The 16879-nt window shown below is 39.5% G+C and overlaps 1 protein-coding gene across 5 annotated transcripts in view; it reads right to left on the minus strand.

The window, feature by feature from the left end:
• The window catches only part of PARD3B (par-3 family cell polarity regulator beta), a 426397-nt gene that overhangs the window by 90533 nt on the left and 318985 nt on the right, over positions 1-16879 (minus strand). For 4 of the 5 annotated variants that reach the window (XM_062640654.1, XM_062640652.1, XM_062640653.1 and 1 more), the window contains one exon: positions 11311-11421. In XM_062640654.1, coding sequence (XP_062496638.1) covers positions 11311-11421 — 111 coding nt within the window. Of the gene's footprint in view, positions 1-9361; positions 9510-11310; positions 11422-16879 lie in introns of those variants that run through there. The other variant, XM_062640655.1, reaches the window with a different exon arrangement.

Here is a 16879-nt window from a genome sequence, read left to right on the forward strand (position 1 = left end):
GAGAAGAAACTCAGTGGCACCAATGGCTACTAGGTCTGGCCACAGTGTGAAAACTACAAGGTGGCAAGCTCAGCCCAGAAGAGACTGTGGGCTTACTCGCAGAGCTGCAAGGCTGCACTCCGTATCAGAACAGTTTTGGCTGGGGAAAACTGACCAAAATAGGCCCACAACAAAACAGAATAACCTTTACTGATGTGCATAAACTCCTCCTCCCTTGCACTCCCAGCAAGAGCTTTGGGTCATCATGCTTCTTCTGACTTTGCAGGGAAAGTGTAAAAGCAATGCAATGTTTTTTTATTGACCGTGTGCTGAGCAGAGCACAAAGAACAACATGGTCTGAGCCCGAAGTGCCTATCTGGGTAGTCAAACACAGGACAGAAACTGCAGCAGCTGACCAAAACAGTGTATTTCACAAAGGGGCCTTGTTCATACTTCACATAAATACAGCAATATTTCTTGTATGCCAGATTAAAGGCAACAGACTTTGTGGAAGCACAAACAGGTACATGAATGAAGCAAGATGCTGGCTAAGTCAATGTAAGATGCTCCCAGTGAAGACATACAAATAACAAGCAAAGACAACATGTGTAACACAAACAGGGCCGTAGGTCTGTTGGGATAATTTCCATTCTGGTCGCAGTAAGAGGAGCAGAATAAGAGGAGGCAAACAAGTGTGCGTAAAATCAGTTTGAGGTACACCTACGTTCTGAAAAAGGACCTGATCCTTTAAGTCTTTTGCGATCACTGAAATGCTAAACATTCTTCCACTCATTTGGTTGTTCCTTGTGAACAGAATAAAAGCTGCTGCTCTGGTTTTTTCCCCACTCATGTGACTCTCCCTGAGATCTACATACTGCAATGATTACTCAATTTACATCTGATTTAGTATCTTAAAACTTCAACTGTGATTTTACATAACATTTCTGCTTTTGTCTCTCATTTACCTAATTCACACATACATTGAGTAACGGGCTGTCTAGAGGAAAGCAGACTATTTCTGCAGGAGGTCACTTAGATTTCCATTGGGTTTAATGTTTTAATTCCTTTCTAGCTGCTAGCAAAATATATTTTAGTAACTAAAATCTTGTCTTCTCATTCATTTACATAATAGTGGACTGAATACATCCTGCCTTCAGATATTCATAAGCCATAATCACTGATGGGAATGGGTATATTTCGTTTGAATATCTGAGGAGATAATTTCAGTACAGTGCTTTTTTTGTTTATTTCATAATCGTCTTTCATACAGACGTGGTCTGTAATGACATTACCAATCTTATTCAAACCTGCGTCTTTCCTCAGGAAAAGACTGATTTGTATTTTTTCAAGCATCACATAGGAAAACTCTAGAGAGGCAAGTCTCACAGCTAAAAAATAAATAAATAAAAATCCACCTCTTGCCAGTAAATTGAGGCCATCTGATATGGATTCATCAAGACCAAACAATATCTAATTTAGTATTATCTTTCAGGGTATTCTGCTGGAAGCATATTTGTCAAATATCTTCCCCATAAGCTATGCAAGTGTTTCTTCATTCCAGCTCATTCTATTGTGCTGGATTTGAACATCATCTCCCCCATAATTAGTATCTGTAATTGTAAACAAGAACAGAAACAGTCTCAGAAATAAAATAAGGCAAAGCCACAAATTCAAGGCAGTAAGAGACTGCAAGTCAGGCTACATACAACAGATCCTAAAACAGCATTAACCAACCCAACAATAAAAACCACTTGGGCTAAACATAAAATATTGCCTGTTCTAGATAACTAGCCCGTACCCATGTAATACTGAAGTGACCAAAGAAGCTGCCTTTGAAGAGCTGTAAGTAAAGAAACAGAGGAAAGAAAAACCTAAGAACAAGATGGAACTACAGTGACCTTAAAATTTAAGATTATGACAAACTGGAGATGAAACATAGCCCTTTCATACCACAAAATGAGGAGCGTGAGCTTTGGACATACAAGACTGAGGTCCTAATGTTCTTCCATTTATTTCGAAGGTGACAGGGAATGATTGCCACCTTACACAGGATTCTGCCCTCTAAAGAAAATCCTGACTTTAATGAGGTCAGTGCATTTTCTCTGACACCATGAACTTCAATGAGAACAGGATTTTACCTTTTCTGTTAAAACTGAGGAAGCTTTTCTGTCTCTCTTCTGTCCACATTAGTTGTACACGGAGTGAAATGCAGCAGGTTATAACTACTGGAAAAGCCAAGCATTTTGCTACATTATGCAATTTTCTTTACACAATGAGTTATTTTTTTAAGTGACAATATCAGAAAAGTTGGAAGGAACCCTCTGAAGGTCACCCTGCTCAATCTCCTGCTGAAAGCAAGGCTGACTGTACAGATCAGGTTGCTCAGTCTCCTGTCAACAGGATGTTCCTTGGCTTGTGACAATGTGGACTGACAGTAGAATCACTCCAGGTTTGTCAAAGTTACTTTAGCATCTTACACCTGAGATGTTCCAAAGCTTTTAAAGCCCCAAACTCCTCCTGTGAAATGGCCATGAGCCTGCAAGGACTATGCAAACCACAGGTAAGTTGCAGGCCTAGTTCTCAACTTAAAGGAATTCTCAGGCTGCTGTAATTTGTACTTTTCCATTAAAAAGTAAGGTGCTGTGCGCATCATACCTGAGGAGTCCCTTTTGCTAACATTAGCTTGTTTTGCAACAACTAATCACTAAAAGAGAATCAAAATAACAGAATACTCCTAGAAATCAAGATTTAACTTTGCTTATATTTTAGTTATTGAGAACTTAATGTCAGGAACGGAAACAATACCAACTGCTGTCAAAGCCACAGATTCAACTCTCCAACCAAAACATCAGCCAGAGAAGTTCGTCAGATAAACAGTGAACAAGTACAAAGTAACTGCAGTATATCTGCAGCAATACTATAGGGAGACAGACTTGAGTCTATTCATTGCCACTGACCAACTCAGCTCCAGCAACTGCTGTAGTAGATACCAATCAAAAGCACTGAGGATTGTAATAGTCTGAAGAAAAATACCAGAGACACTGCAATGACCACGGGAAGACACAACATTGATTTGACACCTCATGAAAACCCAACATCCACAAAAACACATGAGGTAATACCTCTCAAGAAGACCCCCAGAAAGACTGACAGCTACTGAGTCCCTAGGGACTCCTCCTTCATTAAGTGGGTATTCTTGGAACATCTCACAGCTCCACTTAGCTAGTGAGACATCATGAGTTCACACAACCAACTCTGCAACTGCATAAACATTATGCTTTCATTTGAATGGCATCCCAGGAGTGGAAGGAGCAAGCCCAGCTCAGTGGTATGATATTCCACGCATATTTCTTTATTCTATACATATGACGCTGAACCCTGAACCTATTGAACAGAAACTCTCTTTTCAAGATTAGGAAGAGGATCCATTCATCTGCCAGCCTGGGATTCACAGGTTGTTTCTAATTAATTATAAGCAAATTATCTGAAGGGGGTCTATAAGGATGCTGGGGAGAGACTCTTCATTAGGGACTGTAGGGATAGGACAAGGGGTAACGAGTTCAAACTTAAACAGGGGAAGTTTAGATTGGATATAAGGAAGAAGTTCTTTACAGTAAGGGTGATGAGACACTGGAATAGGTTGCCCAGGGAAGTTGTGAATGCTCCATCCCTGGTGGTGGTCAAGGTCAGGTTGGACAGAGCCTTGGGTGGCATGGTTTAGTGTGAGGTGTCCCTGCCCATGGCAGGGGGGTTGGAACTAGATGATCTTAAGGTCCTTTCCAACCCTAACTATTCTATGATTGTATGATTCTATAATAGTCCTGGATTAGAAAGCAAAACTCAGCTTTGACTTTGCAGATAAAGCTTTAACACTTTCAGGTATTTGGTTTAAGACCACTACTGAGAATTACACAGGCAAACTGATTTCCTGCCTATCTCCATGAGTTCCCATTTTGATCCTGTGGGTAAATTAATCTGAGAACAGGAATTCTGTGCTGTGGCACTACTTCAAAGTGCATGCCAGTGATTAATGTCAGACTTTCATAAATCACATATGGAAGGGCAATGAATGAAATACAGCTTCCAAGTCATTCTTATGCCCTTATTGATTTTGGGGTAGGCAAGAACTGACCTATATTCAGTACTGCCTCAAAGAAATCTATAGGCCAGTTTAGCTTGTTTCCTAGAAAGCACTCTATTACCCAGCTTGGCAAGTACACTGGCCAGTTTTACTTTATTAGCTTGACCTGTAAAAGTTTCTAACAGCAGTGTTTCTGGTTTACAGTGTCATTTTAAAAAACCATCAAGTAATAAAGCTCCAATATATAGGTAAAAGAACAACACATTGGCCCATTTATGCAAGAAAGAGCCAGGCTGTTGGCACCTGATCTGCTATGACATTTTAGATGGGCTGGTGGCACAGCCTGTGGAAACTGGTATCCAGAGTAAAGAGAAATCAGTGCCTCAATGAAGGACAAACCAATGGCTTAGATAAGAACTTTGGTGCTTAAATTCTGAGGGCACAGCTATGACACCTGGAAAGTTCTATTTTCATCGGTCTCCAACACCTGAATAGTACTGTAATAGTTAAAGACCAATTCCACGTGCCATTGTTGTCCTCAATTCTTAATGTTCTTGAGCTAGGATGATCTGGGATCAACTCTCAGCCTAATGTTGCCTTAAAAATGTCTCCAGAAGTGAATTAGCCACATGAAGCAGCTCAAAAATTGCTATTTGGCTCTAAATGCTACATCACAACCTGCAAAAGGTAGGAGAGACCCCTCTACCTCAGCTGTTCATAACCAAACACCAATCTCTCAATGTTCCATGGTAGGCTTTTATTACATGTTCTGGTATGCAGAGAAGCAGCAGATCTAAAATGAGAATCATTCAGAATCAATGGGTTGGGATTAATCTGTCCCCCTGTCCAGTGCAAGTGCTGCCACAGTAATAAACAGAAATCTGATAACTTCATACTGTCAGCACAAAATGAAACTATGACCTTGACCTGTGCAACATCATCCCGTAATTTTTTCATAACTTCAACATACCATACTACACAGCTATGATCTAATAAGAATCTAAAAGTAATTAACTGGAATTTTTGAAAACTGAAGCCTTAATCAAATATGTATTCTTATCAGGGTTGCAAGCCAGCAATAAATTGGGACATTTAAAAAACTGGGATCTAATCCAATACGTGATCTGATCAGGGTTCAATGGTTATAATAAATTGGGAGTATTAAAACTGGGATCACATCCAACACTTTATTTTGTCTAAACCACAGGACCTAGCTGTGCTGCAAAGTCAGGAACATGCAATGAACAGATACACCATGTTGGATTAACCCTTAAGAAATAATAATGCTCAAGCTCAGGAGTCCCAGAGAACCACATGGTTCAGCACAGAGCTTAATGGTGAGAAGAGCAATTACCAACATTTTCTCAGAGATCAATATGAACTATAAACAGCCATAATAATACTTTTAGACTTAGCAAGTGGATAAAACAGGCACAAAAGCTACATGGGGTCGGCAATAATGTGTATGTGTATGAGCATGCTCTAAGATGTACGATGCATTTGAAAAAATAATACTTTGATTTTTGTAACAATCTGAGTTTCAACTTCTGATTCAAACCAATCCGGCTTTGCTACCATACTGCCATGCATGCAGCTATTCTTGTTTTCATTTTGATTTCCAGTAACATACAAATCGTTTGTAATTAAATATAACGAAACAAATGCTGACAGAAATGGAATGGAGTTTCATACACAAGTATTCCCTCATGTAAGTGGTATCTAAATGTTTTTATTTCTGTAAAATGCATTCCCTTCATACAGGGATCTTGCAGCTGTAAAATTAAACCTCTGTTTGCCAAATATCAAAAACATATGTATTGATTTTTTAACTATGGGAACAGGCAACAAGCATCAGAGCTGCTAAGACAAGAGAGAAATGCTCTTCAGTTGCTGGAAGGTTCCTCAAAAGTAAAGGAAATTCAGTCTTTAATACAGAAACTGAAACAATTTAATTTTACCCAAATTTGTGATTTACTGTAACTTAAGTATTCAGCTCAGACATTCAGAAAGCAAGGGCCAGATGTTCCTTCTGCTTTTGCAACACTCTACTCAAATACTTTATATTATTTTAAAAGTCCTCAATTATTTCCAATGAGAACTACAAAACCGAGACTGTTTTAACAACAGAACAAGCTACTTCTATGAACAAGTGCAAAGCATTACTTTTTCTACAGAGTGCCTCTTTTTTCAGCAACTCATTTGCTACATTTTAAAATCACCCCATTTTCAACAAGGTGCTTCCTTTTGTGAAATTTACCCTAATATCACCGAAATGTTCAACTCTGCTGGAAGAGACACTTTGGTCTCAGCAGAAATATTGCAACAAAATAATCCTAAACAGGAAAAATAGTTTTCTTTCAATTGATAGTCACTTTATTTACGCTTGAAAGGCAAACAAATTATTATGGGTAAAACTCCAGTGCTTAATATACTTATCCAGTTTGTTTCATGATGATTTTTAAATGTTAGAAAATAAAAAGACAATCCCAAACAAGTGGGAAAAACATGGAGAAAGGGAGGAAGAGAAATCTTGTTTTAAGGGAAAGAAAGAAGATGAGAGGATCTCTTCCAGTATTTAATAATGTAGTGAACATCTTGTGTTAAAATGATGAATTCTGAGTAATTTACACAGAACACACTAAAAATACAGATTTGAGTCAGCTTGATCAAAATAAACCTCAGACACATCATTTGCTTTTTCCTTTTATGGGCAGATCCTAGACCTTTGGAGCACATGCTTTATTACAGCCAAACTCTTTGAAGCATGAACAAAATGATGAGTTATTTAAAATAGGGCCTCAGTCCAATGAACCACTTGACTTGTGTCAGGAAGGACAAACCACCACCTCAGAACTACATCACTAGTTAAGTCTGTCCTCCTGAACTGTGCCATGAACTTCTGACTTTCTCCAGTCAAGTTTCGGTGACATTACATCGGTGTGGCACAAGGAAAGCTAAGGGAGGTAGGGGCAGAAGAGGAAAATAGTGACATTTTGAGGAGGTGTTGAATTTGTATTCAATTGGACACAGATAAAGGCTATTACTAAAGAAGGAATGCCTAACATCCTAAGTTCCTGTTAACCACTCGAAGCTTGCAGAACCAGTAGTTGTATAATAAAGTACTGGCTTTGAAAAGGAAGGAGGCCTTGGGCTGAGGGTCTGGAACAAATTCCTAGCCTGACAGGGGCTTTTTAGGAACCTGGACAAGCAGCTGCACTGCCTGCATGTCAGATTCACACCCACAGGATGCTTTTTTTTTCCTGCCAGATTTTCTCTCTTCTACCTCAACTGTAAGTGCTCGGGGTCAGGCCCAAGCTTCCCTAACAGCAACAAGCACAATGAGACCTTGATCTTGGTGGGGACTGCTAGGGAATACAAGCAGTCAAAAAATAACGATGTCAGCATTTCAGTGCAGGATGTGGAGCTGCTTCAGAGAACTGCAGCTACAAGGCAGCACAGAGAGTTGTACTGAAAACTGAGACTAGAACAATATGGAATGGAAATAGAAATTACTAGGCTAGAGAAATACTAGATTTATTTTCACTCTTTGAGGTTCAAATCTGAAACTTGGCAGTCCATAAAAGGAGTTGCCAGGCAAATCTATGCTGAGGACCAACGTGCAAGCAAACGCAATCCTTTTGCGAAGCATCTGCACTACAGAATGAGTGCTGTATACTCTGTCTGCATACGCCTACTAGCTGTAACACATTCTGGATGTGCCAGACTTGTTGCACATGCACTGTACAATTCCTTCCCTGTGCAAGCAGGAAATCCAGCCTATTACAAGCATGATGGACTTACGCTCATGCAGTACACCTACGTAAGATCTGATGTTTCTTCTCAGAGCCAGAGTCACTGCACAGCCAACACATACACATCTGACAGAACACATCTGACATCTCTGCACATCTGTTAAACCTGCCACAATTTCTGGAAGAAGGCTACATCCTTCACAGAAAGCCTATCCCTGGAATTTCTTGAAACATCTGCACTCATCTAATACCAATCAAAAAACTCTGCACAACTCTGAGAGATGCCCTGCTCCTGTAAACTGGAAATGCACTTCCTACTGAAAAATACTTCTCAGCTGAGATCTTGGAACAGAATTCTGTTTTTTGGAGAGCTGCCAAGCATATACTGCATTCAAAACCAACATCCAAAACCATGCGAGGTCCACAGCTGCTAAGATGCTGAAAAGCACTTGATCATTAATCCTGTCACACCCAGCCCAAAAATCAACTACTCTGATCTCTTCCACCAGCATCCAAAATGGACAGCTCAGCCTCTGAAAAAAAACTGATATAATGAAAAATCATAGTAGCAGTTAGTATGGCAGATCCTGAAATATTTAGGAAGTCAGCATTAAAGAAAACTGATGTTTAAGCAAAACTCCCTGACTTTAAGACTGTAATAATGGGACTGAGGATCTGAACAAGAATTACTTATACAGCTGATCTTGGAAAGGTAAAATTAGGTGCGTGTTTAAGTTAATTCCAGATAGGTTAAATGTTAGAAAAGCAATTTTTATTTTGTTCAAGCTGTTGAATATGGGATTTGTTCACAGGTTATCAGGGGACAAAAGATGCTAGATATCTTAACAACAGTTCTATATTCTGTTCTACCACTACGTCATTAGTAGTTTTAACATATTTCACTCTCAAGAAAAACAGCTTTGAAAAAATATACCTATGTTCTAGTAAGATTCAGTGAAGCTTGGTTTTATAAATATGAGACCAAGTATGCAGGATTGCAGCTAGTGAAGTCATAGAAGCAGAAGATCTATGGTTGGATGTGCTACAAGGTTTTCTTTGCCAATATGTGCATTAAAATCTTGGACTTGAATTACATTATAGAATTACTAAATCTTGGGACAGAGCTATAAAACTTGTCTTTACTGTCTTACTTGGTATCATCACTAGGTGAATAGTCAGCAACTAAGCAAAAAGACTGAATTACCTTCAGGTCAGGTAATGTTTCTTCCTACTGATTTTAATCAATTTCCCAAACAGTTCTTACCCATATATGAGAACTGCCTTCCTTATACAATTTTCATCTGGAAAAGATGAATTCTCTTCTGTTTTACGATCAACTCAAGAAGAGTTCAATAGTCAGCCTGCAGATAGTTTTGTTGTGGGCAAAAACATACAGCCATGTTCTTCCACATTTGGAAAGTTAAGTGTTTTTTCCAGCATGTGTTGCATGGCTTTGGGGGTAACATCAGGGAAAATTTATTTCACTCCTGCTTTGTTAATTGTTTTATAATTTTAATTCCCCAAACATACAAGATGTATTACCTGATACAAGAGTGTGATATTTCTATTCTTGTTCATTATGGAAGAAGAACCAAATAAGTGAGTTAAAAATATCATCTTGGTTCATCCACTTCTCAACACACCTGCTGCTCTCCATTTCAGTTGCAAACTCTTCCAGGTCAAAACTGAAATCATTACTAGAGAAACCAGAATGATAAAGACACTGAGCTGCCAGTTTCTAATGCAGCCTTACCAAGTTACTGTCAATCAGTGACTGTGATTTAAAAAAAATAGCATACAACACTAAAGAAATATTAAGAACAATTATCTTGTGTCCAATTGGAACGTTAGACCTCCAGACAGAAGGGTTCATTCCTTGCAGCCTGCCAACATTTTAGTAAATGACACTGGCCCTTTAACAGATGGGATACATGCTTCTTAGCTTGCCAGGATCCTAATAAAAGACACCGGCTTCTTTAAAATGAAGGACACATACCTCTCAAATTGCCAGTATCCAAACTGGGAGTCAGCAGTTTAAAATTAAGGCACTCATCAATCTGGCAAAATCAAGGACACGGCACTGAAATTTTAAAACAAATGGCACAAAGTTTCTCCTGACACTACTTAACTCAGATGAACTAAATACTTAAATACTGGCTAAGCATATCCAGTAGCAGCACTGCAGCAACTGGATACCTTACTAGCTATTAAAACAGTAGATACAAGCTGCAGACTTCAAGAGTTGGTGCTTGGTTTTATTTTTTTCCCCCCATCAAACCTGTTAGCTACTACTTATTCAGCTGACCACACACTGCATGACTCGAATGAAAGCAGGGTGTCTTTTCCCTGGGGACTGACCAGCACCCAAAGGCTGGCCCGTATGGAAAAACCCTGCCTGCTCAAAAGAAACCATGCCTGCTTCCATTCTGTCTCCCAGGAGCAGGATACTCCAGTGAAGGAAAAAGACCTCTGAAAGCTTTCCCCATGCCCTGACAACCCATATTACTACAACATGAAAATTTTTACAGCAACTGCAGACACCTCTTGAGAGCCGGAAAGTGTGGGGTCTTTAACTTTTGTGATAGTAGCCATCAGAGGGAAACAAAGACCTTCAGCATTTCATGAAGTACATCTGGATGAGCTGGGGAAAGGGAGAAAGGAGTTCTCTGAGCCTTGTCAGCACTTACAAACTGTCCCTGGTTCCTGAAGGGAAACCAGGAAAGTATGAATTCTCTTTGCCTGGAAAGATAATGAAGTTGCTAAGGTTGGACATGAAGAAAGGAGTATTTTATGAACGGGACAGAGAACTGGACTTATTCACATCAGTGGTTCCTCTCATTTCAGTCCCAAAGCCTTACCTCAGAAATATGGCAACTCACAGCTAGCACACACCCAGCTTCTTGCTTCACCCATCTCACCCACCCCGCCCCTCATCAGACTGATTTTAACCATTTGAACCTACTTTACTCCTGGTGCCTCTTGGCATACTTGACATTTGTTGTGTACATATTTCTTCAACAAGTGGCTAATGAGCAAACAGACAAGAACATACCTAAGTACAAATACTACCAATCAATGGCACAGCCAACTGAAGCTGAAGAGGTCTGAAGTGTTGGAAAACACAACAGAGGCTGTCAGGAGAGAAGGGAGGAGGTTCTTGCTTTCGAGAAGTAGAGGAAAAAATTACGAAGTCAGCTGGTGTTGGGAATGGGCAGAGGTAAAACAGGTTTTGAAGGAACTGATATTCATCAGATTAGCAGCAGCTGGGATTTGAATAGCACCTACCACAGTGAAGAGCACAGAAGCTGCAGGAGACCTACAAGCTCCTGTCATACAGCAGCCACGGCTCCGCCAGGAGATCAGACTATAAAGCTGGTTGCCTGACCTGACTGCCAGCAGGCATGGACCGGGACTTCTGCAGCCAGGCTGTCTTCAAGGAATCCCCTACTTTGCAGTTTTTTCATCTGATGAACAAAGATGCTGCCACCATTTACTCACCTTTCACGTTCATCTTTCATCTTCTCCAGCTCCTCCTCTTTAAGCATGCCTTGCTTTGGATTCCCCTTCTGATCTGTTTTCCCACTTTTATCTTCCTTTTTCTTACCAAATCTGTTTAAGATATCAAGGAAGAAGTTGAGAGGAAATAATCACTAGAAGAAAAAAACAGTACTTATCATAAAACACAGAAATTTTAGAATCCTGTGAGTTTTAATCTTAGTCATTCATCAACTTCCCACACTGCAAAATAACAGTTTAAAATGGGCTATATGCAATAAAGGACTGGTTACAAATTGATTTGAACCCTGTACTTTCAAAAGCTACTGCTTGAAAGAAAGGTGAAAGGCCCCACCAAACCTGAAATGCAAGGCACTGCAGGGCTGGACTATTAACAAGCAGATTTTAAAGTGGCTGAAAGTTCTTATGACACACCACCTATCTCAAAGTAGTCTGCAGTGGCTGTGGTGTCAGCACCCACACTGACTGAACCATGTGTTTTGCTCTTATCTGTAATTATTGTCTCTCATTCATGTCTGGCCGTAATTTAAGGATTTGTTCTTTGTTTAAATGAGGATGCAGTTGGAAAGAATAAAATCTTACTAAGTTCTGAGAGTACAAAACTAGATAAGTTCGTAAGAGCTCTTTTAAAGAGTACTTTTGGACTTTTCCCTCTGCCTACTAATATACTGTCATTTAGTATTTATGCTGTGAAAGTCCTCCAGAGACCCCAATCAGTTCGGGGGTCCCACTGTTCTGCACCCTGTACAAATATGCATAACGTAAATCTGCTTTATGCAGCCTATAAAAGGTGACTGAACTGAGGAGCTGCATTTCATTTCTGACAGAGCTAGACAGAATACTGGGGTCAAGCATGTCAAATATGTTCATGAATTATGGGCCTAAGGTATAAAAATGTCCCCTACTCTTCCCCAATTTGAAATTCTCAGTTGCACAAGTACATGATCAATCTGTGTGCTCCTACACAAATTAATGTGTCCTTGCATGTATGACAACAACGATGTATAGAAAAGTAATGATTTCTTTATTAAATATACCACATTGCAAACTATGTATTCTGATTCAAAGCTGCAAACTCTCCTGTGAAAGTCTGCGGCATTGCCTCGGTGATTTTTTTTTTACCTTTATTTTTCATGTCAGGCCAAACTGACTTAAGTAGAACAGCTGAACTACTGTGCATATACTTAATCTGTAAATCACTGACTTTAGGTTTCTCCTCTGATGAAAGCAGAAAAAAGCAGAAATCTTGCAAATACTCAGGCTCCTAAGTTAATGATTCAAATCTTTTGTGACTTTCATGAATAATTCTGAGCTTGTGGTCAAATGAAGTTCTTGGGGACTCTGCAGCAAGTCTTCCACACAGTAAGAACTTGGTTAGAAAGAGAATGATGGGCGCAAGAGACAGACATGTAGCATATGCTGCTAGTGAGAAGAAGGGAAAATACTACAGGTAATAACATGAAATGCTTTTATCTTGGCTCTGCCATGGGCTGTGCTGGGGAGTAGAAGAGTCGTATCTCAGTGCATGGTTTTTCTTCTTCTTCTGTGTGGCAATGAGAAATATGGTGTCTTAACATTCTTTGAGGGATCCTTTGATCAAGCCATATACACACCTCACCTATAAACAATCTTCAGTTCTTTCTTTGTGATCCCTACTCATTCCAGTGCTTCCAGAAAGACAGCAGATTATGTCCATGCTTTACTTTTCCTGAGTATTGAGCAGCACACTGATTCCACTGCTGCTTTTTGAGTTCTAGCAGTCCCAAGACTGTGGAGCCACAAACCCAACCAGAGAATGGTGGTGGCAGTGAAGGCAGCAGCTGGGAAACACAGGAGAGACAGAGGCTATACATACAGAGTGAGGAGATACAAAGTGAGAAAGGCTCACAGATTCAGAGACACCCCAAGTGAAAAAGAAAAGTTAGATGAAACTCTGTATATATTGCTCTCTACAGAGATGTCAGGCAGCCAAACAACAAATTGCCTGAGGACGAGCACCAGCAGGCTGCACCTGAAACACTCCTGCTCTCTAATACACACATCCTGGGAAGGTCTCACGGCAGTTTTCTCAAGAGAGGGTGTATTAGCATTTGCATCTTGGTCATAATCCAACTCTGGTACTTTGTTTATATTCAGGCTGCCTACTTTTCTGCCATAGTTTCAATTATGGGTTTGTGGAGTCTCATATTTGACTGTAGTGTGTATTGATTTTGAAAACATTATTCCTGGGCATTTTGTATTGCTGCAGGGAGTTGAAGTTGGATATGCTGCATACTCAAGAGGAAAGTAAAAAAAAAAAAATATCTTTAACATCCATCCCTTTCAAGTCAAGGTTTTATTTCTTGCTTACTGGGGAAATACATTTTAAATAAAATAGAGTGACAATTTTGATTGTAATAACTGCCAATGACAACTCTTAGCAAAAATAGCACTGTTTGGTGGTAGAGCTGCTCTTGCCATAAAATTGTCAAGTTCCAGTGTAATTATAAATCTGAAATAGTGAGTTGGGTCTGATGAAAACAGCTTTTGGTTTTTTTTGTTATTTTTTACTTCAGATGGGATTTGTGCAAGCTTACAATTTTACCTGTTACGTTAAGTATATAGTGTATAGCCCAAGGCTAGGGAAATGTTCAGATTTTTGGCCTCTTTTGCACATTGCTATAGCATGAAAATCCATTCTCTTTTATTGTTATTGTAATATGTCTTTCAGCTCAACCAAAATCTTGCACAAAAAACTAAAAAAGTAAAACCAGCAAAAAATTTAACACTGTTAAGAAAAGCAATACAGAGTAGACAGTATTAAACCAAAAGAGCCAGTGTCATATCTGCCTGAATTTACACCTTGTTCTAAAAAATTCATGGCCTGCTCACTGATGCATTCTAATTGCCATGGGCTTCCAATGATAAAATTAACTTCCACCCATTCTAATTTTGCATGGGCTTGTGCACTACAGGCTTAATGGTTCTCTACTGAGAAAAAAGAAGAAAGCAGTACTTGCTGCCCAACTGTGTTTGATCATGTTCTCACTGATATCAGTGTGAGGCCCTTCAGCGCTTTCAATAAGGACAGGATAAAAATCTGTTGTCAAAATTATCCTATGGAATTAACCAAATCCATATAAAATTCTATGAACACTGAATGGCTTTAGGATTTGAATTTCCAATTCTCCAGGCAACAAATAATTGGATTGTGGTAAAATCTGCCTTCCATATTAATACTATCATCAGAAGAATAAAAATATGAATGAAAAAATTTATTGCATACAGGCTTTTCAAAAGGTTTATTTTGCCATACTGTGCAGAGCAAAATTCTCTTCAACAATATTTGAAGGAATTGTTACTCTGAAAACCCTAAGTAGCAAATGGAGAAATAGAAGACCTGAAAATAAATGCATCAGTTGTATCCTCTCATTCTATACCCATCTATAATCAATTTATGTCAAATGAAGCCACTTGTAATCATAATGACAGTAAGGAAATAAAACCGTATCTGTTCCAGCTCTCTGATTATCCACTGTAAATGCCTGGGAAGTACTGTTAAAGAAGTTAAAGCCCTAATAACCTCAGTATACTTTTCAGTTGAGAAAATTAATATTCCAACTACTCAGAGCATAGTCTTCCTGTAAACAAAAGCATAAAGGGATTTTCTTTATGTGATCAGATCTCTGAGCGCTTCATCCTTATGGGAAAAGCCCATATGCAACAGTTGAAAAAACATGCTGTGAAAGAGTGAGGAGCTATTCTACTTCTATTAATTTCAAAGGATGCCCTGCAAATAACTAAAATTTTTCCTCTTAGAAGCATTAAATGGAGTTTGAATACCAAATGTGAGTTGTCTTTGTGCAGTATTTATTACGATTCTATTGGCATACATACGCTCCTTTCCAAGGCTTCCAAGAGATAAAAATTAAAACAAACGTCCTATAGACCTGCTCTGTTATACTTGGGATAAACGTCTTATATGCAAGACCTAAAGCTGTGGTCATGGGAACACTTCGTTTCCGTGCAGAGCCGTGAGCTTCCAGATCTCAAATGTGTTGATATTTGCTTCAAGGATTAAAAAAGCAGGCAGGTCTATAAAGTACCAGACTTCTAAGCAGGCGAAACATCTGGTGAGTGGGACCCCAAGCAGCTAGCTGACTGAATTCAGGAATTTGGATTTCTTAGTTAATTCAGTTGCCCTAGATCAGTAGGTGTCACTGCAGCTAACGGGGTACACAATGGAACTGCAAACATCTGCGGGGAAACAATTCCAGAGGGCCTATGACACAGTCAAACAAGATACAAAGTCTAACGATGTCATAAAATCTTGACATCTCCAGAAATGATCTGTAAAAAAAGTTATTTGTAAAGTACATATAACAAAAGCTCTGACTCCCAGTCATTTCACAGCAAATGGGGAAAAATGCCAAGATTATTAAAGCAGGTCCCTTATGAAAGACTAGAAATAACCCTTAAAATTAAATTTAAATGTGAGTAAGAATGAATGAGTGAGCAAGAAAGATAAAGATACTAATAAGGTATGATTTTCAAGTCCACACAGGGACTATAAAAAGCTTATTAACTGCCACTATTGCCGTGTGTTTTAAGTTATTTTATCACTCAGCTTTACAGCAGAAGGAATACTCTAGAAGCAGTACTGTGTTTTGATTGATCACTTTTATACATACACTTTTACAGAGCATTAAACATTGCCATAAAGATCTTTAGTGAGTCAGACTTGTTGGTGATTACAGGACAGGTTCATTTTACATTTATGCTAATAGACGCATTAATGAAATACATCTTTCACATTTTTAGTGGCGCTTTAAATACCTAAAAGGTTTGTTACTGTATGTTTACTTATTGGGCCAATGTATGCCATTGAGTATTACCATTGAGTATGCCATTACCAGTGGGACCAAGAGCTTTTCAACAGCTGAAAGAGGAAAAGAAAGAACATGCTGCAGTAAAACATGTTTTAAGAATTTAAGAACGGAGCACACACAGCAAGGACTGGGCAACACTGTTCAAATCTTCCCCAGTATCCAAGAAGAAGAAAGTTCCTCCATACAGCCCTGCACGGGGGCCTGTGAGGCAGGGAGAGTGAGCATCTTTTTTGCTTGTCTCACCGCCAGCTCCCTGCTCCCAGTGAGTTGATCTCATTCCCTCTGTGGAGGATTTAGCCCCAGCAACATCAAGATGCCCCAGTGTACAAGATCTATTGCAGCAAGGCCTCCTCATGACAAAGCCTTGTCCAGGAGCCTCCCTACTTTGGCGGGGTGAGAGAAACACCCAGATAAGATGACAAACACAGGAAATGGCCATTTCAGCCCCTTCTGCTCTCTTCCTGCTCCTGGTGAGGTTTGTTTAGAGGAAAATCTACATGGCCAGCCTCGTGCTTCCCTGCTTGCCCACCTGCTGAGGCTCACTCCCAGGGCAGCACCAAGTGAGAGGCAGGCAGCAAGAGCAGCAGCTTTCTATAATGAACAATGGGCAGCTTAGGCAAAGACAGCTCCCATGAAAAGGGAACGATGATCTAATCTCTGATTTATTCTATCAGTGGAGGCAA

The sequence above is a fragment of the Pezoporus occidentalis genome, unplaced genomic scaffold (assembly GCF_034315485.1).
Source record: "Pezoporus occidentalis ecotype Australia unplaced genomic scaffold, CSIRO_AGI_Poc_V1 ctg66, whole genome shotgun sequence".
In the NCBI taxonomy this organism is placed as follows: Eukaryota; Metazoa; Chordata; class Aves; order Psittaciformes; family Psittacidae; genus Pezoporus; species Pezoporus occidentalis.